The 24,532-nt window shown below is 38.8% G+C and overlaps 3 protein-coding genes across 3 annotated transcripts; all 3 read left to right on the top strand.

Moving 5' to 3' along the window:
• Positions 1–2,633: 2,633 nt before the first annotated feature.
• On the top strand, positions 2,634–5,391 carry LOC110880533 (receptor-like protein EIX2). Its single transcript, XM_022129044.2, has one exon. The coding sequence runs from the start codon at positions 2,689–2,691 to the stop codon at positions 5,194–5,196; it is 2,508 nt and encodes an 835-aa protein (XP_021984736.2). The 5' UTR covers positions 2,634–2,688; the 3' UTR covers positions 5,197–5,391.
• Positions 5,392–7,932: 2,541 nt separating this feature from the next.
• On the top strand, positions 7,933–8,961 carry LOC110880534 (zinc finger MYM-type protein 1-like). The gene is made up of 3 exons (XM_022129045.1): positions 7,933–8,186; positions 8,271–8,360; positions 8,514–8,961. Exons 1-3 carry the CDS (start codon positions 7,933–7,935, stop codon positions 8,959–8,961), a joined length of 792 nt encoding a protein of 263 aa, XP_021984737.1.
• A 21-nt stretch (positions 8,962–8,982) lies between these two features.
• LOC110880535 (zinc finger MYM-type protein 1-like) lies at positions 8,983–10,269 on the top strand. Its single transcript, XM_022129046.1, has one exon. It carries the CDS (start codon positions 8,983–8,985, stop codon positions 10,267–10,269), a length of 1,287 nt encoding a protein of 428 aa, XP_021984738.1.
• The last annotated feature ends 14,263 nt before the right edge of the window (positions 10,270–24,532 follow it).

The following is a 24,532-nucleotide window of genomic DNA, read 5'->3' as shown; positions in this document are numbered from 1 at the left end:
ATACTAATTAGCCCTCCTGATCTGCCAACCGCATCCACCCATGCCAATTCAAACCGTGATCTTCCCCATAATTTATTAACAGAAAACTGCGAAATACCCCCCACCTTCGATTCCTGTATTGCTAAGAAGTGTACCCCGTGAGACGTTTTTAATCCTCTTATCCAATCCATTTTCCTTTGGTCCCTGACCCCCCTTAAATTTACTGATAAAAAATTCATTGCATACCCATTTTTTCACCAATAATAACCTCACTAACCTTATTAAAGAAGCCGTCAAGTTTGAAGCCCACAGCCTCTCCTACTGCCACAGTATCCGCCGTTTCTTTTAGGAGCGTACTACCATTTGCATCTTTCGGATCCCCCACCCCAGCATCTTCTTCATTCACCTGATCATGATCTCCCCTGTCCTGCAAACCCGATCCCCCTTCTTTTTTTCCGGCCAACCCCCCACCTTCGTCTCTAGATTTCTCGGCTTCTAGGTTTTTTACCTGTTCATTAAACGAGTCCCCACCCCACTGAGCTGTGTCATTTAAATCGAAGGATCTTTCGAGGTTGCGGACATGATTTGGCCCATTAGTATTTATATCTCCCATATCTGAGTCCCACGCTTCTGGGCTTCTTGCCTTACGAGGCCTTTTTCTTGACATTTTGCCTGGGCCATGGCCCATTTCAAAGACAGAATCCCCATATTGTCTATTCTCACAATTTTCTACTCGGGTCCCACCATCCTCATTAAAATTCTCTTTTTCCAATCTGGCCTCCGTATCATTTACTACCCCCTCATAATGATCCCCATGCACATGCACCAAAGGTGTCACCGGTTCCGTTTCCCTAGGCCGTCCTTCTGTATTCTCTTCCTCATTCCCACCATCTTGGATCTCTCCTTCTTCCATGTCAACCTCCGGTGCAGCCACCGATTCCGATGACTTCATCGGTGCTTCCTTCCGGTCATCCGTTAATTCCGAAATTGTGGATTGTAACCATGAATTTGTCTCCTCGCATACCCACACCTTGTATGTCTTTTCTCTCCATTCTATATTGACTTCTTCCTCAATTCGTTCACCTGCACCAGTAGCTATCCAACATCCATTATCAGAGTTATCTATCCCTTCCCAGGAGAAATCTGATTCACCCACTACTCTCCCAAAACACCCTCCCACCATATCATACAGCTTGCTATCCCTAAGGTGAATGGGGATACCGGTTATCCTAAGCCAGATTAACCGATCGTATTGCATATCTTGACCAGTCCAAAGTGATGCAGACTCGACTAGTTGATCCCTTACATGCCCACTATCATCCAGGAATTCCACTGCCTCTCTTTTTGTTTTGAAAACTACCATACATTTTAAACCACCCAGATAAGATACTGGGTACATACTATACCCCCCATCGTCCAACATCCTCCTTATCTCCTTCAGGGCTAATACATTTTTTAGTTCTATTATTACCGCCCGCATCATGCAATGATCCGGGTACATCGCAATCCTTTCCTCTGCTATCACCGTTTTGACTTCTCCCTTTTTTGTAGCCTCGTTCCCTTTGACAACATCTGAATATGACCTTCCGTTTTTGACCGGCATGTATTCGTAAATCGGTTTTTTTATTGTAGCCGGGTTTTCTCTCGGTGGCCATGGACGATGTTGTTTACCCGCCGTATCACCATAACTAATACGTTGGAATGCCCTATGGTTCTTGTCAAACTTAGCTACCGATACACTCACCTTTGCTTCGAAAATTGTAACTGTATTCATTCCCCGAAGTGTTGCCATCACATCACGAACCCCCTCATACCGAATGAATCCGAAATGATTCCCCCTTGAGTCTTTCTTCCGTGCTACATACGCATCCTTCAAAACACCATAAGGTTGAAACGCCCGCCATAACATCATCCTTGTCACCCCCCCAGGAAGGTTTGTTACATAAAAGGTTGTTACCAGTTCTGAGTATCCCGCCATTTCCAGACTATGAATGAAATACGCTATCCCCTAAACCCCTCCAATAAATAAGCAAAACGAATCAGTAGTGCCCCGACTCTAAAGGTGTTAATGGGATTCGAATCGATCTAGCTGAACTATACTCAGATAGCCGCGATCGATATCAGACCCACTAAGCCCCGAAGAAATCCGGGAACCACTGCGGGAAGTGAGGGGGTAGGAGACGCCGACCAAAGAACACGAAGAGAGACTGCCCCGGATACTGATGGGAGAAACCACCACGTCGAGATAGAAAGAGAGGTTCAACCAGGCTCCGATGGAAGAGGCCGGGACCTATCGCGCTATTCCGACTGAGTTTACCTCATCTGACTTTCCGGCGACGGTTCGTTTTTAGAGAGAAAAGAAAAGTTAGTATGAGGAAGTTATGTCAGTACTACTTTTGTGTATTGGTATTAAAGTCGTTGTGTGGACAAATGACATTTAGCTTTGACTGTGCCCACAAGTTGAATTGTTGACTTTTGCATGTTTTGCGCGACAACTTACTAAATTGTTTTAATTTCGCAAAGAAAAATAAACAAAGTGGGACACTTCATTGTCCATCTTTGTGGATACAAATCACCTCATTACTTGAAAGTTTCAATGTATTATGGATCTATAAATGAAGTTGTTTGTTTATGTTATGAACCCATCACAAGAATCCATCTTCACACTTCACTTTTTTACTAGCTTAATCTGAGTTGTGGGGTTGAATAATGAGGGGTTTGGGGATCCATTTCCTTTTTGTAACTATTTTTCTTGTTGCAACCACAAATATGTGTTTGGGTGCTCGAAATATCACGTTGACTTGCTTTGAGCAAGAGCGACTAGCTCTTTTGAAGTTCAAACATAGTGTTAGAGGTGGGTATGATATGTTCTCATCATGGGTTGGCCATGATTGTTGCAGCTGGGAAAGAGTCTCGTGTGATGGTGTAACTAGAAATGTTATAAGTCTTCATCTCGAAGGTGCGGGTGGTTTAAAACACTATTTTCCTTATCATTTCAACCGTCGTCTTTCTGATTCGGATGAATATCTAGTTAGTAATGAGTTGAGCACCTCTTTAGGAGAGTTGAGTCATCTAAGATACTTGGACTTGAGTGGGAATGATTTTCTAGGAAGCCGGATCCCCGAATTCATTGGGTCCTTGAAACAACTGACTTATCTCAATCTCTCTTTCGCAAATTTATCTGGTATCATTTCTCATCATATTGGAAATCTTTCTAATTTAAAGAACCTTGACCTTTCTTTTAATCACTTAACAGGTTCAATTCCAGAATCTTTCGAAAGCTTAGGAGGACTAGAAATATTAGATATATCTAGTAACGACTTAACGGGTCCAATTCCGACATTCTCCGAGAAACTTATTGAACTTGACCTGTCTTCTAATTACTTGAACGGTTCTATTCCAAAATCTCTTAGAAAATTAATAGCATTAGAAGTATTACATCTAGATAATAATGAGTTAACAGGTCCCATTCCGACATTCCCAGGGAAAGTTACCAAACTTTACCTTTCTGCTAATTACTTGAGCGGTTCAATTCCAGAATCCATTGGAAAATTAGCAGATTTAACAGATTTGTATCTAAGCAACAATCTGTTAAGTGGGACTATTCCGGTCTCAACTGGGCAACTCTCGAAACTCCGTTCTCTTGATGTCTCTGGTAATTTATTGGAGGGAGTAGTTTTTGAATCTCATTTTGCTAACCTTTCAATGATGGACAACTTGAATGCAGCTTTTAATAGTAAGTTGATGTTCAGTGTTTCACGTAAATGGCTGCCTCCGTTCCAATTAATAAGGATTGATCTCAGTTCTTGCAAGATTACAAACGGATTTCCAAATTGGCTTAGAAATCAAAAGAAACTTATTAGTTTGGCGTTTTCTAATGCTACCATTTCAAGGCCTCTGCCCACATGGTTGCGAAGTATGCCCATCATTCCTTCCATAGATCTGTCTCACAACAACCTCAGCGGGCCTTTGACCAACCTTCCTAATGGAGGAACTTATCATGGCAATCTATATCCGGAATTATTTCTACAAAATAACCTTTTCAATGAGTCAATTCCAAGGTCATTGTGCAAGAGAACAGATTTATATTATCTCGATCTTTCGAGAAATAAGTTAACTGGGAAACTTCCCAACTGTCTTAAGAATCTGCTAAAGTTGTGTATCTTGAGTTTAAGCTCAAATGGGCTGAGTGGTGCCGTTCCAAGTTTTATAGGGCACATGTCATCATTGATGTTCTTAAAACTAAATAACAATAGCTTTAGTGATGAGCTCCCTCAAAAATTTTGGAATTTGAGTAGTTTAATAATCTTAGATTTGGGTGATAATGCAATTTGCGGAAAACTACCTGAATGGATTGGGGAAAAAGTTAAAAGTTTGCGGACTTTTAGGTTACACAAAAATAACTTCACAGGAGAAATTCCGCGATCTCTGTGCTTAAATACAGATCTTAGAATTTTGGATATTGCACACAACAAAATAACAGGAACAATCCCTCACTGTCTAGGAGAATTGCAAGGTATGGTTAACAATCGTATGTATATTTCGTTTGGTGATGACACCGAGGGGGTGATTCAGGTAATGAAAGGAACTGCTATGGAATATACTAAAACAATGCAATATGTCTTTAACATGGACCTTTCAAGCAATAAACTTGTTGGAGACATACCGGTAGAGTTAACTGCACTTTATGCGTTGGTGGGTCTTAATTTGTCCAATAATCATCTTAGTGGACGAATCCCAGACAACATCGGAAACATGAAAGCATTATTTTCTCTCGATTTATCAGGAAACAAGTTGAGCGGGCTGATCCCGCCAAGCATTGCAGCTTTGCATTTTTTGAGCCATTTGAATTTGTCTAACAACAACTTGTCAGGACAAATTCCAACTGGAGATCAATTGCAAACCCTTATAGATCCATCAATATATGCAGGGAACAAACATCTATGTGGAGCTCCATTGCCAGAGAATTGCTCCAATCATGAAGACCGAACTGCAACACCCAAGAACAAATATAAAGCAGCTAATAAGCTCAATAAGGTATTGTTTGGTCTGGACTTAGCATGTGGTTTTGCAACTGGGTTTTGGGGTTTTATTGTGGTTTTGGTGTTGAAGAAGCGGTGGAGACATAAGCTTTTCATGTTTTCCGAGGAGACCGTGGACAAGATACATGTTGCAGTCATGGTAAGAGTCACCGGGATGATGAGAGGAAATAAATAGTCATATATATCCAGCTGAATGCAAGTAATTCACAATATCATATTCAAATGGGCCTGTACAAGAGTTACATAAAAAGAATCACAAACGTCATGCGTGACTTTCAGACTATCAGCCATTATGTTATAAAAAATGCAACTTCTACGTTTGTGATAGTGAATTACTGTTTCTAGTTTTTACTTGCTTGTAAGATCATATATACTGGACAAGGTGTCGATTACAAATTATTTGTCATGTGTTTTGAATTTATTTGCATACGTGATATATACATTCTGTTTTAAGTTAGTGTTGGCATTAATTTTGGCAAAAAAAAAAAAATGGCTATTGTTTGGTTTTGGGGTGGGAGAGTTGCTTATAATATCTAGGGATGCTATTCTTTACAAAAAATGTTCAATGTTATTTGCTTTTTCTAAGTTGTTTTATTTCTTTTAAAACACAAATTGTTACTAGCAGTTTTCACTGGGTAATAAATTTTAGTGTGGTTCCATCAAGTTATCAAAATGTTTTAAATCTATGAAACCCTAACTCCCAAAACATATTGTTTGATTTTTCTTTGTTGAACTGCAAATTTTCTTTTGGAGCATATTAGATCATATTGAAAAAGACATAAATTTGTACTTGTACTAAAAAATAAATATTAGTCCCCTATTAGTCCCGATATTCTTGTTGATCACAAAAATATCATGCTAGTGTTTCGGGTTCTCTTTCCAGCTTTCAGGTAAGCTCTCTCTGGATCGATTAATTAATCTCAGTTACGGTCTTTTTGGCCTGCGCTTTTTTATGCTTTTGGTAACCAAAGTGCCGATGTTGTAAGGTAATAACATACCAATTAACAATTTTGATGCGTTTTGGTCTGTCAAACATCAATTAAAAGACTGCCCCGTTTACTTATGGATTTGTCGATTGGAGTTATGCTTTTTTTTTTTTTTTTGAAAGGTAAATTTTATTAACACACCAAGCCAAACCTCCAAACGAGGCGGCCTAACACAAAAAAACTACATATTTACATATTTACACCAATTATCCTAAAAAAATATAAACATTTTTCAACCTACTCTTAAACCACAAAAAAACCAATCGACTTTGTCTCGCTATGCTATATTTCTAATATCTAACATAGTTGTAGACACAATCAATTTTTTTTTCGGGACATGTAAAGTTTTTTTCCTTCAGAACTAGTGGTGGAGAGTCTACTGTTCATTCATTTATTGTGAATTGGTATATTGTTTTGTGGTTTTTGCATATCAATTAGTGGTTTCTTGCCGATGTAGGGTTAACTCACTTGGTAGAGACTCTTACTTGATAGTGGGAGATCTTGGTTTCAATCCTAAGCAAGATGATAATTTACTGTAATTTAATAGTATTAGGAGTTGTGTACCATTAGCGAATCAAAAAAATTAGGGGTTTCTTATGTAAGTCAAAAGTACCATATTAGTCATTTCCTGCTTTGGTTTGTTAAAGTTGTTATAGGTTTGAAATTGTAATATTTATCAACAAGTGGTGTCAGCCATATGAATAAAAGAAAAGAATGTTACCAAAAGTCACTTATTCAGAATGAATTCCATCTATGAGAGTTAATATACATCACATCTCTTTAAGAGTTAGGTTTATAAACAATCTAAACATCTAAATGCATCCCTTTTTACTTTTCATAACCCTTTGGTTTATAAGTTGCAAATTTTGCCCCTCTAAAAATCCTTATTTTTTTAATAGATGCGGAAGTTAGGGACATTGAAGCCAATACTAAAATTATTTCATTTCAGAAAAATGTTTTGTATACATAAAACCTAGATAGGGGTGTGCACAAAACCGATTTAATCAACCCATAACCGAATTAAACCGATGAAGCCGAACCTATATAAGAGACCAACTGATGCAGGCCCAAGTGTAGAAGATCAAGCCATAACATTGTTGGAGGCCCGTGATCGTGCTACCAAAAGTGATTTATGAAAAAGACCATAACTTTGGCTACATGCAGGGGCGGACCTACCTTAGTCCGTGGGTGGGCGGCCGCACCCCTTGAAAAAAAAATTAGTGTTATTTTTCGCGAAAAAATCCCGACTGCGCCCCTTGGAAAATTTCTACCGCACCCCTTGGAAAATTCTGACCGCACCCCTTAGAAAAAAATGTTAGAAATTTATATAAAAAAAATTGTGAACACGGACTTAAACCCGATCCAATTATGTAAACAAATCTCTTTAAATAAAATTTGTATTCCTATAACCCAACATCAAGCCCAATTGAATAAGTTTATGGTAAAACCCAACCCAAATAACAAAATCAATTAACAAAACATAACCCAATTACCCAAATAAACCCAATCGGCGACCTTTCATCTCTCCCGCCCTCCCCTCTCTGCTGCAACGACCAAGAAAGAAGAAGGATCAAGTTGATCCAATCAACACAGGCTTCGATCGACCAGGTACCACTCCTTGATTTTATTCTTCAAGAGTTTTGAATTTTGATAAGGTTTTTGATAGGGTTGTTGTGTTGTTGAATGTTGATAATTGATAAAGTTGCTGTTGTAAAGTTACGGCAAGTCGGCAAATGGTTTATTAAAAAGGTTGCTGACTTGCTGTTGATTTATAGCCATAGGTTCAACTTGATTCATTGATTTCATTATTAAATGTTAAATTTAGTATTTTAATAATAAAATGTTTATATTGGAATTTGGATCATCATCTTCCGATTGTTGATAAAATACTAAATTGTTTATTTTGTATGTGATTAATAGGCACAATGAGTAAAGATGTTATGGCGCGATTTCTCAACAAGAGGAAAGCGGATGAAATTGGATCATCTTCCGATTTTGTTGATGTGAATGATCTTCCCTCGGATCCTCATGATCGCAAGGCGATAGCATCATACAACGTGAATCAACGAGATGATGTTAGAAGGGCATACCTACTAAGAGGACCATGTCAACCAACGGGTATTAAATATCCAACATCAATGTTTCAAGGTAAAGAGTTGAGAAAATTCAAACAAGAATGGTATGACCGAAAGGAATACAAGGGATGGTTAGAGTATAGTATAAAATCGGATCGTGTGTTTTGCTTATGTTGTTACTTGTTTAGGTCCGAATTTGGTGATCATAGAGACACATTTGTTTTGAACGGGTATAACAATTGGAAAAAAGTACATGAGGTACTTACAAAACATGTTGGGTTAGTTAATAGTGCCCACAACAAATGTTTCCAAAAGTGTGCCGATTTACTTAACGAAAAGCAAGCGGTAAACACACAATGGGACAAAAGGACCCCTAAGGAGAAACGTGATTAGAAACTTAGATTAAGTGCTTCTACTTTGCTTGGAAAAAGGTTGTTGACTGGCGGTTCGGCGTTTCGTGGTCATGATGAGTCAAAAGATTCATTAAATAAAGGAAATTTCTTAGAGCTTTTAGAACTAATGGGTGAAATGAATGAAGTGCTTGGTAAGGTTATCTTAGAGAATGCACCGACGAATAACCAAATGACTAGTCCTAGAATTCAAGCGGACATTAAACATTGTTATGCTCAAGAGGTACTTAAACAAATTTTTGAAGATCTTGGTGATGATGTTTTTTCTTTATTAGTTGATGAATCATGTGATGTTTCAAAAAGAGAACAAATGGCGGTTGTTATTCGTTATGTTGATAAAGTTGGGATTGTTAAGGAGCGTTTTATTGGGCTTGTTCATGTCAAAGAGACAAGCGCATTAACACTTAAATCGGCTATTGATGATATGTTGGCACGTTTTGGGTTGAGTTTGAAAAGGATTAGAGGCTAAGGTTACGACGGGGCAAGTAACATGTCGGGTGAGTTTAACGGCTTAAGAGCTCTTATTTTAAAGGAAAATGTTTCGGCTTTCTATATTCATTGTTTTGCACACCAACTTCAATTAGTTGTTGTGGCGGTTGCACACAAACACATACCTATTTGGAGAGTATTTGAAACGATAACATGTTTAACAAATGCCGTTTGTGCATCTTCTAAGCGACAACACATGCTTCTTGAAAGCCAAAGAAGACAATTGGAAAAAATGGAAGACGTGCTTTGTACCGGAAGTGGGTTAAATCAAGAAATGACATTTTCAAGACCCGGAGATACACGTTGGAATTCCCACTATAAAACGCTTTCGCGTTTGATTACTTTATATCCAAACATTATGGAAGTTCTTGGATGTATAGTAGAAACGGGTCAAACTCTTCCTTGTAGTAGACAAGCGGACGGACTTCTAGAGGATATGAAAAAATACGACTTTGTATTTTACATACACTTGATGGAGCATGTTCTAAACATCACACACACATTGTCCCAATGTCTACAAAGAAAAGAACAAGATTTGATGAATGCGGTTAAATTGGTTTCTTCCACAAAAAACCAACTTGAAAAGTTTAGGTTGGAAGGATTTAATGAGTTCTTAGAGAAGGTTAACTCTTTTTGTGACATGTATGAACTTGAGGTGAAAAATTTAGACGATGAATATATTAACCCAAGATGGCCAAGAAGAAAAACGAACATCTCAAATCGGCACTATTACGAGTATGATTGCTTCAATGCGGTTCGAGATTTGCAAATTCAAGAATTTGGGAACCGTTTTAACGAGGTAACATCGGAACTACTTCTTTGTATCAGTTGTTTGAGTCCGTGTGATAATTTTAGTGTGTTTGACATTCCAAATATACTAAAGTTAGCCAGAAAGTATCCATATGATTTCGATGAAGCCGAAAAACGAAGGCTTCCGGTTCAACTCGGAAACTACATTGATTTTGTGAAAAAAGATAAACAATTCGCCAACTTGGATGTTTTGTCAAGTCTTGTAAGGTTAATGGTTTCAACAAATATTCACATAACTTTTACATTGGTATATCGTTTATTGAAGCTTGTTCTCGTATTACCCGTCGCAACTGCAACCGTTGAAAGATGTTTTTCGGCGATGAAGAATGTGAAGACCGACTTGCGTACTCGGATTGGCGATGAGAATTTTAGTGATAGTTGTACATGTTATATAGAGAAAGACTTGCTTAAGAAAGTACCTCTAGATGATGTTTTGGATAGATTTCAAAAAATAAAAACTCGTAGGGCGACTTTTTAAATATGTTTGTAACAATATTTGACGCGTTTTTGATGATTATATAAATTTAAATTTGATGTTCTTTTTTTACATGACCCGAACCGGTTTTTTTATGTATATATCTAAACGCCTAAAATTTTAAAAAAATTTCCGCACCCCCATGAAAAAATTCCTGGGTCCGCCACCGGCTACATGTCTCTGTTTTACGCGTTCCACCAATCAAATCGAAGCTTGAAACGAGGAGCACGTCATGGCAAGGGCCAGGAACCAAGCTTTGGTCCAAAAAACGCATTCTAGTGGGAGTTATAGGCACTTTTGTGTTTTTTTTCGTGTTTTATGCATTTTGTTTTTGAGCTTGTATTTGGTCCATCGCCTTTTTGTGGCCCATTTCGAATTTCTATCTTTATTTATATCATTCTCATGTAATTTAAATACTCAGTTATCAATTTTAAGAATAATCACTTTTCACTTCGAATTCTCTGTCTTTTAAGTTGAATTTAGGGGTTTGGGGAAGATCATCACGGGTATTCGCAAAATCAATGTGATTAGTTCTTCATTATCGTATCACACGCTACATCACCAGCCTAAACAAAAATCACTTAGTTTGTAGTTTTTTGAAAACCGAATTCAATGGGTAGATTATTTCTATCGATGTTTCTATCGGTGGAATATGCCAGGTGTGCGGACGAGCTAATAATAGTTACGAAATTTGATGGTACCCGATGATGCTATTGATGATAAAATGGATGTTGTTGTTGGTGACAATAAAAACCATGGCAAGACGATGGGTAACCTATGGAACTTTCATGTGAAATGACTAACGAAACAAGGTGTGGGAGGTTCTTATTTAATAGCTCGACATGACCGGGTATTATCATGTTAAGTTAAATTCTGAGATTTAGGGGCGAGATTTTAAATTCTACGAGGCCCTAATTTTCGTTATATAAAGTTAGTTATAATCACAATCTTGCTGACTGACCTAAGAAGTGTTGATATACAAAGAATATAACAAACGATAGAGCAATGTTTGGAACCTCAAACAAAAATAAATACACATTACAAATGACTTTTATTTACTACCTCATCAACATTCTCATCCCCATTATCATTTCCCATAACCAACTCAGCAATTATAACCGGATCATCACGTAAGACATGGTAGTTATTTTTAAAATTGTATTTAGCTACATCAATCTTAAAAGCCAGCTTCTTATTGTTGGTTATCAGGCCTAAAGATCAAACAATTAAACACTCACCAACACAAAAGGTTTCTGCTTGCAACTTTCTTTACAGTTAGATTTAAGAGTACACAATTAAAGTAAAACTAATAATATCCTATTTATAAGATAAAACAAATAAACCACATGCATAAATAACTCACTCCACAAACTCCTTTTATTTGCAACAAACAAAAAGCATAGTGATGTCATGTTTTAGTGTCCTTTATTAGATTTGGGAGATAAATACAAAAATGTGAAACTAAATGAGTAAAATACCCGGATAGTCCCTGTGGTTTTGTAAAATAACACCTATAGTCCCCAACTTTTAAAAATTACACCGGTGCTCCCTGTGGTTTGACAGTTTGTTACTCGAATAGTCCCTGAAGTGGATGTCCGTTAGTTTTCTCCGTTAACTCCATATGAAATGACCAAAATACCCTTAGTATTAAATTAAAATACTAAAATTAGATATATACCCCTACCTCTACCCCTCCCCACCCCACCCCACCCCACCCCACCTCCTTCTTCTAACCCCCCCCCCCCCAATCGCCTGTCCCTCATCTCCCTCATCTTCAATCTTCATCTGCATAATAGTGATGTGCACAAAATGCAACATATAAATTACTATAAATTACATCAATTGTGACTTAAAACTAACCATTTTTTAGTACTAATGTTGGAAAAAGTGTGCTTTTGTCTTCCTTTTTTATTTTCAGGATTAAATGAGCTCAAAATAACAAAAGAAGCAAAAAGACTGCAAAATCTAACATAAATACAAGAAAAGGAACAAAAGTGATATGCCCGACCCCCCGACAGCATCTTCCCAAGCAAAACAAAGAAAACAGAAGACTGAACACTCCCCGTGCTCAGCGAGCACGGGGCCGTGCCCAAGAAGCAGCAGAAAAGACAAACCTATAGAAGCTTCTACTGCCCACCACGGGGCCGTGCCCAGCGGACACGGGGCATGGTCAAGTTGGTACAGACGCATTTATTGTAATTGCGAATTACAATTAATCAAGAGAGAGAGTGTCAGATGGACACGGGGCCGTGCCCGAGCTTCTGTTCAGCCTATAAATAGGAGTGTTTGGAGCTCTTGCAACTGATCCCTTAGCACACCACCTCTCTCACACTTCACCCACCACCCACCACCATCACAACACCATCATCCACCACCATCATCCATTGTCCATCATAGAGTGTGTGAGTCGTCTCGGGATCCAAGATTGATCGTAAGAGTTCTTGACAATCAAAGGCCATGTTTGCCTAAGTCTCTTACATCACTTGGTGAAGACAAGTGTTTAATGTAATACTTTTTATTTTTAATCTTTTGCACTTTTTAATTGGTTTTGTATTAATGAATTTAATTACTAGTTTCTTATGTTGAAGGTAATTCTTCCTTATCGTTTGTCCGTGGTGTCTTGGCATTATTTTACTGTCTATATAAAATAAAAGATTTTCACCATTCATATCTCCACGGTCTATATGGAGGTATGTTGGCTACCTGGTCGGGGGTTAAGGGAACGGTTTGGTAAGAGTCTTGCCATTGTTTAGTGTATAGATCCTGCAAAGGACCTGGGTCAAATTTAGTAGGACCTCCTTCAATACCCAAAGGTATTGGATGGCGGGGGTCCAAACTCTTTGATCCCCTCATATGTTAAACTACTATTAAAACTTTAACCTGGCTACTTAGGACTGTATCCCTGTTGACTCAGACTACTTAGCCGAGGGTAACGTCGCCTTCAAAAGAGGGGCCTACCACATTATGCATTAATAACTTAATTAATTATCTTTCAATAATCCGACCCTTTAGGATTGTATCCTTGCTGACTCAAACTACTGGGTTGAGGGTAACGTCGCCTCAAAAGAGGGGCCTACTACAATAACTAAGATAATCTCTTAAACAAGTGCAAAAGTGCGAAAATAATCAAAGGTTACACTACACACGAGTCGGATCCAAGTGATTCATCTTGTCTATCTATTTTATTTTTATTTTATTTTTCAGCATTTTAGTTAGTTTTATTTTTCTTAGTTTAAAAATTTTTCTAACATTTTGATTTGATTAGACGTTGATGATAAACCGGTACTAAAAGCTCTTGTGTCCTTGGACGACCTCGGTATCTTACCAACACTATACTACGTCCACGATGGGTGCACTTGCCCATATGTGTGTTTAGTGTTTGTAAATATCGTGTTTTATAAATTTAAAACTTGGCTAAAAAGTGTAAAAAGGGCTTAAAATATATACCTAAAACATATATACACTAATACGCATCAAGTTTTTGGCGTCGTTGCCGTGGACACAAGGATTTTAAGAAAGTTAGGAATCAACGGCCTAATCATTTTTTCTATTTTCTTTTTATTTTTTAGGATTTTCTTAATTTTTCAGCTTCTGCAGAACTCAGCACGGGGCGTGCCTGCTGAACACGCCCCATGCCCAATCATTGGAACTGGCAATCTTGTTTTAAGTTAGACAGTAAGCTAAACACGGGGTCGTGCCCAACACGCCCCCGTGCCCAAGATTCAGTTACTGAAAACAGAACCGTAAGATCCCAACGGTTGGTAATTTCTAACACAAAAATCAGTGATAATGATCTTTTTTACTTTCGGCACTCTTATGGTACGTGGTGTCAATTATGTGGAGGCGGTCATAAAGAATTAGAATGTTATTTGCTAAATTATAAGCCCCACTATATAGACCCATCGTTTGCCTGTATCCTTAAGAGGGGCGAAAGTAAAAATAATCCTTATCTCTCCCTTGAAGGCGCCCAACCAGATATTCTAGGAGAAATGCTTCTTGATGAACTATTTCAACTAGAAGATCTAGTTCTTAATTGGTTAAACGAACTAAAGATGGATTTCCTTGATTCATCTCAAGACGATTACCAAGAAGAAGTGTTGGGGTCGCATTCAAACAACCTCGCTGCTCCCGATAATACCTTCAACTCTAGCGAAGACTTGGATGATAGTCGTCCCTGTTCCGTGAAGGACTCCCCATCGACTTCGTTCGGTGCATACATAGACCTGAGCGATTCGGCATACACCTTCTTTAACGAGAGCCCGGGAAAGGGTTGGACTTGTCCATCTACATTTAGCATAGGAATCACCCTCACCGACAACCTCTTGCGTTCTCGTCTTAATCTAGATCAATTAAGGTATCTTAGGCACTTTGGGGTTGTTCCATCCAGTAAGGAACCGCCTGATCCGGATTAGTTCCTTGAAAATAAGCAACTCTATAAGACAGCTTCCAGACACGGGGCCGTGCCCAGGTCAACACGCCCCCGTGTCCACCCAAAGATTCTCTTCTGATTTTATCAGAATACGGACAAAAATGTGTCAGGATTCTGTCTGCACACGGGGCCGTGTCCAGCCGACACGGGGCCGTGTCCAGCGTGCTGTCGTTTTCTATAAATGCAGCATGATTCCTGCTCATTTGGACCACTTCAAAAGACAGAGATTCCTGAGATCTTCACTCATACTATCCTAGGTATGTTCTAAAAGAAGGTTCTCAAGAGCCATCTTGTCTTTTCCACGTTTGTCCATTACCTTCTTCCTCAATTTTCAATCAACACTTCCATTAAAGCTTGGAAGCTTCATATCTCCAACCTTTATTGTAGTGTTTGAAAAGTTCTTATTCTAGGAATCTTGTCTAAATTAAGTTATGCAAACTTTGTTTTAAATTATTTGTGCTTAAAATTTACCTATAAACCAAGAAAATGATTTAAAACTCCAAAGATTCCTAGGTTTAAAAACTTACAGACACTCGGACACGGGACCGTGTTCATTGAGCATGGGGCCGTGTCCGAGGGACTGTTTTGCAAAAATTGAGCACTTTTCGGTCTGTTTTCCCAGAATGGCGAGTAGAACAAGCGGAACGTCTTCATCGCACTCAAGGAGCAACCGACAGGGGAGGAGGTCATCAACGGCGGAAGACTCTCTTGTAAACTATGTTTACGCCCTAAGAGAGGCTATTGATGAAATGACGGGGGTGGAAGAAGCATTGGTCGACCGTATCAACCATCTAACGGTGGGACTGGAAGGGTGTCTCCGGGAGGTCAACCTCTTGCACCAGAGGTTGAACATTCTCGCATCTCCTCCTTTGGTGCCTATAATAACCCAAAGGGCATGGAACGTGGTGCCTGAAGTCATCATACCAGCCGAGTGGTACGCCATGCACCCGGGGCCTCCTCGAGACATATTGTAGGGAGTCCCGGTGGGCACTTCCCCTCCTCCGCAAAATGTTGAGGAAAACGAGGCCACCTTCTTCCTCCCAAGAGAAATAGAAGAATGGCTTTAACAACCCCTAGGAAGGAAACCATCGGCCAAGAGTCCTACTACAAATACCGAGAATCTATTCCCGGAATTTTGGTTCTTAATGAGAAACTAGGACTCCTTATGATAATTTTATGTATCACTAGACCTATCTAATTTAGGACTTTTAAATTTTTTCTTTGTTTTTAATTTTCTAGGACTATGTAATTCTCTCTATGACGGTTTTTAATGAAATGATGGTTTTAAGGTTTGGATGATGTTGTGATAAATAAAACACACTCGTGATGGTGAAGGATAACAAGGGAAACGAGAAACATAGCCCCATTCACGAAAACAGGGCCATCCGACAACAATTTCTTCATTACAGTAAGCTCAGCACGGGCCGTGTCCGCCCAACACGGCCCCGTGCTGCACACTCTGCGGAAAATTGCCCAGTTCAGGTAACTGGACACGGGCCGTGTTCGCTGAACACTCCCCCGTGTCCAGGCTTCTCCTTCTTTTCTTTAATTTTTGTCGCTGGCACCTGAACACGGGGCCATGCCCGGTCCCCACGGGGCCGTGTCCAGGATGCCAGTAACATAAAATTTTGCTTGTAACACCATTTTACACATTCAGTCAACCTAAAAACTTATTTTTTGGACACATTGAGGACAATGTGTATGTGACACTCTAGGTTTTTCCGAACAAACATCTTGTAATATCATTGTGTATATATATATTATTAAATGGAAACGTGACCTTTTTGCATGATATGTGTTGTATGTATGTATTATATATATATTTTTATGAGTTATGCTAGTGAGTCGAGACCATGACTCGAGACCACTCGGTCTCGAGTGGGCCACTCGGTCTCGAGTGGGCCACTCGGTCTCGAGTGGGCCGTAACCGGTTGGGCCGAAACCCCCTTAGCCTATTCGAAACTTTGTATAAAACCCCAAACCTTTCCCCACTTCCTTCATTTCTTACACAAACACACTCCTTTTCTCTCTCACTAGAAACCCTCAACAACACCACCTTCTCTCCCAAATTTTCGGTTCAAGCTTGAATCTAACCGGCATCAACAAGAAATCTCGGTCAAGTTCATCACCACTACTCGGACACTTCAACTCTCGGATTCTTCCTTGATTCGGTGCCTTTTCACAACCGGTTAGTACCCCCTCCATTATAGATGATAATGCATGACATAGGTATGTTTGATGAATGAATACATGTTCTCTATAGTTAAATGTGTATAGATGACTTTAATGACTAGTTGAATGTTTAAATTATATGGTGGGTAATTTGGAGATGAATGATTGATTGTTATGCAAAACATATTCTTGTATGAAAATGTTGTTTAAAGATGATATGCAAGATTGTTATAACAAATGTATATACATGATGGTGAACCAATGATTGTGTGTAATTTATGACTATTTGGTTTATGTTGCTTTGAATATGAAAACCCTAAAAGATGAACTTGTTGAATATGATTTGAAGATTTAAAAAGGGCAATGTTTGATCCATATTAGTTAGTTGACAGTTTAGGAAAACTTGTTTGTGAAACCTCATTGGTTGTTTCTTGATTTGGGACCTGATGCATAGTACAATTAGGCTGACTATATCTGAATCAGCACGTGAACAAGACAAGGACAGCATTGCGACTCGAGACCACAACGGTTGCGACTCGAGACCACGGCGTGACAACTCGAGACCGCAACGGTTGCGACTCGAGACCTCCTCGTGACAACTCGAGACCAGACTCGGAACCTCTGAGGTTGCGAGTCAAGCCTGCACCACTCAAAACCAGCCAGTACAAGCCGAGACCTCCTGGTTGCGACTCGAGACCGCATGTTCTCGAGTCGAGACCACCTTGTCTCGACTGGGCTGTCCACTTTGGTTATTGGGCCATAATGTGTTTAATATGGGCTACCTGTTGACTGGACTATGTGTTGCTGAAATTCTGTTTGATTGTGTAAATATTAGGGCCGGCCCAATAACCCAATGTATGTGTGTATGCATGCTACGTGTTAGTTATGTGTAGATTTTATGTGATTGCTTGTACACCAAACCTGACCTATACTGGTGACCATGTTAGGACGTGGTGACCAGCGTGTTTGACAAGTAACCTAATCTGCCGAGCAACCCAAGGTGAGTTCACACACTAAAAGCATGCGTCCCGTGGAGGGACACGGACAACTGCCAACTTTGGGAAAAATACTTTGAACCATTACTTCCGGGGGAAATCAGAATGGGTAATTACTATCTCCGGGGGAGATACGTTTGGATATTATTTATAAATCACAACTAGCCATGCTAAACGAAACTCTATCACTTTAAGTCCCTGCTTACAGTACCGATTAATCGCCGGGGGCGAACGGGTTATTAGTTGATAGCGCTATTAGGTTTGACAACCTCACACCGTGACCGGGGGAGATCGGGCGTGAACTAGTAGACCTCGCATCTTGGTCAATGACGATAGACATTGACTCGGGGCACAACAACTTTCCGTCAACAGTTTCGGTATCTACAGTTTAGTGAGCTTACAGATGGGGTAGCTCCCCACAACGTGATTATAAATGCTTTATCTAAACAACTTATGTTTTCGAAAACTAAAACTGGACCACTAGTGAACTCGCTCAACTTTTTGTTGACACCTTACTGCATGCTTTGCAGGTACCCAGTGACTCAGGAGCTTGCATCTTGCGGATGTGTAGTGGTCGTCTAACCCGTGTGTTGGGTTCTTTACAAACTTAAACTAAGAAACTTGTTTTAAACTATTTTGTCTATGCTTCCGCTACTTATCTGAACTGTTACTTAAACTTAAAACTTTTGGAACTTTGACTATGATATTTGCTAACCTTGTGGTTGGTGAGTATTACTTATGTTATGAATTAAGTTGCTCAGTATAATTGGTGGCTGGATCCTGGTCGGTCACGCCTCCAAGCGGTGGTGTTCCGCAGGTGGATTTTGGGGGTGTGACAGTGTAATTTAAGTGTGAGGGGATGCTAAAACCTTGAATTTTGCAAGTCCTAATAACAAGCCTTACACAAAACTCTATTGGAACCGCTAATCACCCCAAATTTTTTTCAAAAATTTTCATTTTTTTTCTTGTCTAAGTTTAAGTTGGGAATTCAAGTTAACAAGGTTATATTTTTACAAGTCTACAACCAATAGCGTCGTGATAAAAAGAACCAACATAAGAAAATTTCGAAAAGGCATGACAAACTTAGTTAAAATTTGATTATATATACTTGATCACATAAAAACCCCTTTCCCACAAAAGTGAGTTTTGAGCCTTTAACGAGCATACAAATACATATCTTTACACTAAATGTTCATTTTTCGTTTCTTGTGTGAATAGCCGCTTGGTTCGTACGACTCTAGAACTTGCCACAACAATACATTCCCGGTCCTTATCAACTTAAAACCGAGTAAGTAAATGATGGTGGCATTAGGACTAACCCTTTTTCTTTCTACACAATTATTTTTCATTTTTTTTACCACCTACCCAAAATCCACCTAGTTAACCGCTTTGAGCCTAAACCTTTTCATTTCTTAACCCAAAACCATCACCCTTTTTACCCACCTAAACCTTTTTATTTTTAACCCTTTATTTTAGTAACAACGTTCGGTTTTCTAATGACTCTTCCTTGTTGAATATATATATATATATAAACATATATATATATATATATATATTGATGAAACCAAACAAACAAACAAGTTCATCAAAAATAACTTTGTTTGAAACAAGTGGTTCATCAAAATAAAATAAAAATGTGAAAAAATAATAAAAAGTCTTTCAAAAACCGACGTTTGTTACGCTTTTCGCCCTTTTTACTAACCACTAACCCAACCACCCACCTTTAGCCCAAGCCTAACCCTTCACCCAAAAAGTCCTCTTGATATTTACAAAGGTATAAAGTTAAAAAGGAGGAGGATTGATTGCTTAGCAAGCTTATGGTAGGAGTAAGTTCCATGCCACTCTCGAGTGATTCACTAAAAATACACCTTCGGCCGAGTGTTGAATGATTCCCCCGTGAGGTATGTGAACTTGTATATAAATGAAATTTTAAAAAGGTATGTTATGCCCTAATAAATAACTTATCTTATAAAAAGTTTTTAACAAATCATGACGAATAGGATTGTAAATAAATAAAAATAAAACCTAACTAATCTTGGAATTCCCGACACTCTATGACAAGCCCAAAAACATTCTCTTCTACCCATTCCATTTGGGAGTGAATAAAGCCACATTATAAAGAGTTTTGCTTAAGGACAAGCAAAGATTCAAGTGTGGGGGTATTTGATGTGCACAAAATGCAACATATAAATTACATCAATTGTGGCATAAAACTAACCCTTTTTTAGTACTAATGTTGGAAAAAGTGTGCTTTTGTCTTCCTTTTTATTTTCAGGATTAAATGAGCTCAAAATAACAAAAGAAGCAAAAAGACTGCAAAATCTAAACATAAATACAAGAAAAGGAACAAAAGTGATATGCCCGACCCCACCGCCCCCCCCCCCCCCCCGACAGCATCTTCCCAAGCAAAACAAAGAAAACAGAAGACTGAACACGCCCCGTGCTCCGTGCCCAAGAAGCAGCAGAAAAGACAAACCTATAGAAGCTTCTACTGCCCACCACGGGGCCTTGCCCAGCGGACACGGGGGCGTGGTCAAGTTACTGCAGGCGCATTTATTGTAATTGCGAATTACAATTAATCAAGAGAGAGAGTGTCAGATGGACACGGGGCCGTGCCCGAACTTCTGTTCAGCCTATAAATAGGAGTGTTTGGAGCTCTTGCAACTGATCCCTTAGCACACCACCTCTCTCACACTTCACCCACCACCCACCACCATCACAACACCATCATCCACCACCATCATCCATTGTCCATCATAGAGTGTGTGAGTCGTCTCGGGATCCAAGATTGATCTTAAGAGTTCTTGACAATCAAAGGCCATGTTTGCCTAAGTCTCTTACATCACTTGGTGAAGACAAGTGTTTAGTGTAATACTTTTTATTTTTAATCTTTTGCACTTTTTAATTGGTTTTGTATTAATGAATTTAATTACTAGTTTCTTATGTTGAAGGTGATTCTTCCTTATCGTTTGTCCATGGTGTCTTGGCATTATTTTACTGTCTATATAAAATAAAAGATTTTCACCATTCATATCTCCACGGTCTATATGGAGGTATGTTGGCTACCTGGTCGGGGGTTAAGGGAACGGTTTGGTAAGAGTCTTGCCATTGTTTAGTGTATAGATCCTGCAAAGGACCTGGGTCAAATTTAGTAGGACCTCCTCCAATACCCAAAGGTATTGGATGGCGGGGGTCCAAACTCTTTGATCCCCTCATAAGTTAAACTACTATTAAAACTTTAACCCGGCTACTTATGACTGTATACCTGCTGACTCAGACTACTTAGCCGAGGGTAACGTCGCCTTCAAAAGAGGGGCCTACCACATTATGCATTAATAACTTAATTAATTATCTTTCAATAATCCGACCCTTTAGGATTGTATCCTTGCTGACTCAAACTACTGGGTTGAGGGTAACGTCGCCTTCAAAAGAGGGGCCTACTACAATAACTAAGATAATCTCTTAAACAAGTGCAAAAGTGCGAAAATAATCAAACGTTACACTACACACGAATCGGATCCAAGTGATTCATCTTGTCTATCTGTTTTATTTTTATTTTATTTTTCAGCATTTTAGTTAGTTTTATTTTTCTTAGTTTAAAACTTTTTCTAACATTTTGATTTGATTAGACGTTGAGGATAAACCGGTACTAAAAGCTCTTGTGTTCTTGGACGACCTCGGTATCTTACCAACACTATACTACGTCCACTATGGGTGCACTTGCCTATATGTGTGTTTAGTGTTAGTAAATATCGTGTTTTATAATTTAAAACTTGGCTAAAAAGTGTAAGAAAGGCTTAAAATATATACCTAAAACATATATACACTAACACGCATCAATAGACACCAAGCACATTCGTCACTTCGCCCCATGTCACCGCACTAGATTAATTCGCTGATCAATCCCACCCGTTTCATCTTCTTCTTTGCAGACCACACCCACATCCACCCTTATCACCACCTGCTTTATAAATGTACAGCAGTTGATCGATCGATGTAGTTGAGATTGAGGATCTTGCAAATCAGAAGGTGAAAAGGAAGCATAATATGAGTTGAAGGTCTGGTCTCGAGCCCATGGGTTAGAGAAGATGATGACGTGTGGGCGGAATGGTGGCGGCGTGATGTCAAGACGATGATGTGTAACAAAGAAAGAACGGTTGCAGATCTGAGCCATGAGTTGTGAGCCGGATCTTAGCTGGTTCCAAAATAAAATGTTTTTCAAGTACAAATCTTCTTCACAAATCCAAAGCTTCCAATGTTTTTGGGCACCGTAAATCTGTTAAATTTGCAAATATATAAAGATGGGGTTTGAAGTTTGACTACCATTACACTCGAATCTGCATTCAACCAAGTAGCAATTTTTATGTTAAGCCTTTTGTTTTTAGTTTTGTTTTATGTGGATTTTTCAATTTTTTATGCAACTATAACTGCGTGTGGATTTGTATAATTTTTTTTGGCACGATGTACAAGTTCTTGTGTTCAAAATATAATTGTGCCGAGTTTAGTCTGTTTTGGTTAATTTAGTCGGTTATCTAGTGGAAGAAAGCATGACTGACAAAGAATATGGTGGATGAAGGGATCTGGGATGGAGGAGGGAGTTCAGGTGGCGGAGATGTTGATGGTGGTGGAGTTGCAGGTGGTGGCGGGTGGTTATGGTGATGGTGGCAGGTTGTTTTGTAGAAGACAAGAGTTTGTGGGCATAAACTTTCAATATAATAATATGAGTGTGCATAATATTTGTTTTTTTATTATTTTTTTAAGGGGTAAATAAGTAATTTCATATGGAGTTAATGGAGACAACTAACGGACATCCACTCCAGGGACTATCGGAGTAACAAACTGTCAAACCACAGGGCGCACCGATGTAATTTTCAAAAGTTGGGGACTATAGGTGTTATTTTACAAAACCACAGGGACTATCCGTGCATTTTACTCAAACTAAATTATGAATCATATTTTGCACTTTGCGTACAAGATTATTAGTCATGAATAATTTGGTGAAAGGAATTGATGGAACTACAAAGTCAATAGTGATATAATTGGGACCCAAGTCGTGGATCAGAGAAACGAGCATTGAGATTTGAGCATGAATTAGTTTTGATTAATGAACAAATTAAATAAAGTGTGATGGAATTTATATAGAGTACATATAATTAAATCGATGAATGATAAGAATTGCAATTTTGTGTTGGGGTTTTATATTGGCCTAAAACAAGTATTGGGTTTATTCTTGTAGGCTTAACATGTGATGGGCTATTGTTGAAGAAAGAACAGGGAAACGCAAAGAGAAGTATAAGGGACAGTTCGTGATTGACGGTGTTTAGACTACTAAACCTCGGCCTTTTTCACGGGTATTTAACAGTAGACGGGCATCCAACAATATTCCCGATCTCGTGATCAACGGTGTTTGGACTACTAACCTTCCTTAGTCAAAAAGAACTTATGGGTTCTTCAAATTGGCTTTTAAAGAAAAATATTTCAATAGACCAAAACTCGTTTGCTATAATATCAGGAGACTCTCGGAAGAGGACGCGACATTCCTAACTGTTCCCTTTAGGAAAGATGAGATCAAGAGTGCGGTTTTCGAGTGTGGAGCTGACAAAGCGCTGGGGACAGACCGTTTTAATTTCAATTTCATTAAAAGGTACTAGAATTTATTTGAGAATGACTTTTATAACATGTTGGTTGCTTTTTACAATAAAGGTGCCATTGCGAAGGGATGTAGTTTGTCTTTCATAACTCTCATCTCTAAAAACAAGGACCCGGTGGGGATTCGAGATTATCGCCCGATTAACCTGATTGGGGTGATTAGTAAAATTATTTCTATCATTTTAGCTAATCGTCTCAAAAAAGTTATAGAATTCATCATCTCGGAAAATCAAATGGCTTTCCTTAAAGGCAGGTACATTCTTGATAGCTCTTTGATGTTAAATGAACTCATAACTTTGATTAAAAAAGATAAAATAAAGGCATTTCTTTAAAAAATGATTTTGAAAAGGCATACGGCAATGTTTGTTGGAGTTTCCTTTCGGATTTCCTGGGACAAATGGGGTTTCCTAATATCTTGTGTAAATGGGTTGAAGGGGTTTTATCCTCGGCTAGATAGGCGGTCTTAGTGAATGGGTCTCCTACATTTGAATTCAGTTGTTCTAAAGGGATCAGACAGGGGGACCCGTTATCTCCGTTTCTATTCCTTTTGGTTTTGGAAGCCCTGTCTAGCATTTTTTGCAAAGCAGGGTAGGAAGGGATTTCAAAGGTATTCAAACCCCTAATAATGGTCCGGTCATTTCCCATCTTTTCTATGCTGATGATGCTCTCATTTTGGGGGAATGAGATACGGATAATGTGACGAATCTGGCTACATGTCTGAGAATTTTTTACTTGGTTTCTGGATTAAAAATTAATTTACACAAATCTAATCTTTATGGGCTGGGTGCGGAGAATCGTGATATCAAGGATATGGCTAAGGTGATTGGGTGTAACACGGATAACATCCTGCTCTCCTATTTTGGTATCATGGTAGGGGTCAATATGAATAGAATTAGCAACTAGGATCCTATTCTTGAGATTTTCGATAAAAGACTATTGATTTGGAAAGCTAAAACTTTGTCAATAGGAGGGAGACTTACTCTGATCAACTATGTGTTGGAGAGTCTTCCTATTTATTATT

The sequence above is a fragment of the Helianthus annuus genome, chromosome 10 (genome assembly GCF_002127325.2).
Source record: "Helianthus annuus cultivar XRQ/B chromosome 10, HanXRQr2.0-SUNRISE, whole genome shotgun sequence".
Classification (NCBI taxonomy): domain Eukaryota; kingdom Viridiplantae; phylum Streptophyta; class Magnoliopsida; order Asterales; family Asteraceae; genus Helianthus; species Helianthus annuus.
Note: the sequence above shows the minus strand (reverse complement) of the source record. Positions and strands in the feature narration are given on the sequence as shown.

Excerpts from the sequence above, each read along its gene's own strand:
- LOC110880535 (XM_022129046.1), top strand. The coding sequence starts at position 8,983 with ATGTCGGGTGAGTTTAACGGCTTAAGAGCTCTTATTTTAAAGGAAAAT.
- LOC110880534 (XM_022129045.1), top strand. The coding sequence starts at position 7,933 with ATGAGTAAAGATGTTATGGCGCGATTTCTCAACAAGAGGAAAGCGGAT. Across the intron at positions 8,187-8,270 it reads AGAAAATTCAAACAAGAATG|GTCCGAATTTGGTGATCATA; the intron begins GTATGACCGAAA and ends TTACTTGTTTAG. Across the intron at positions 8,361-8,513 it reads GTACTTACAAAACATGTTGG|GTTGTTGACTGGCGGTTCGG; the intron begins GTTAGTTAATAG and ends GCTTGGAAAAAG.
- LOC110880533 (XM_022129044.2), top strand. The coding sequence starts at position 2,689 with ATGAGGGGTTTGGGGATCCATTTCCTTTTTGTAACTATTTTTCTTGTT.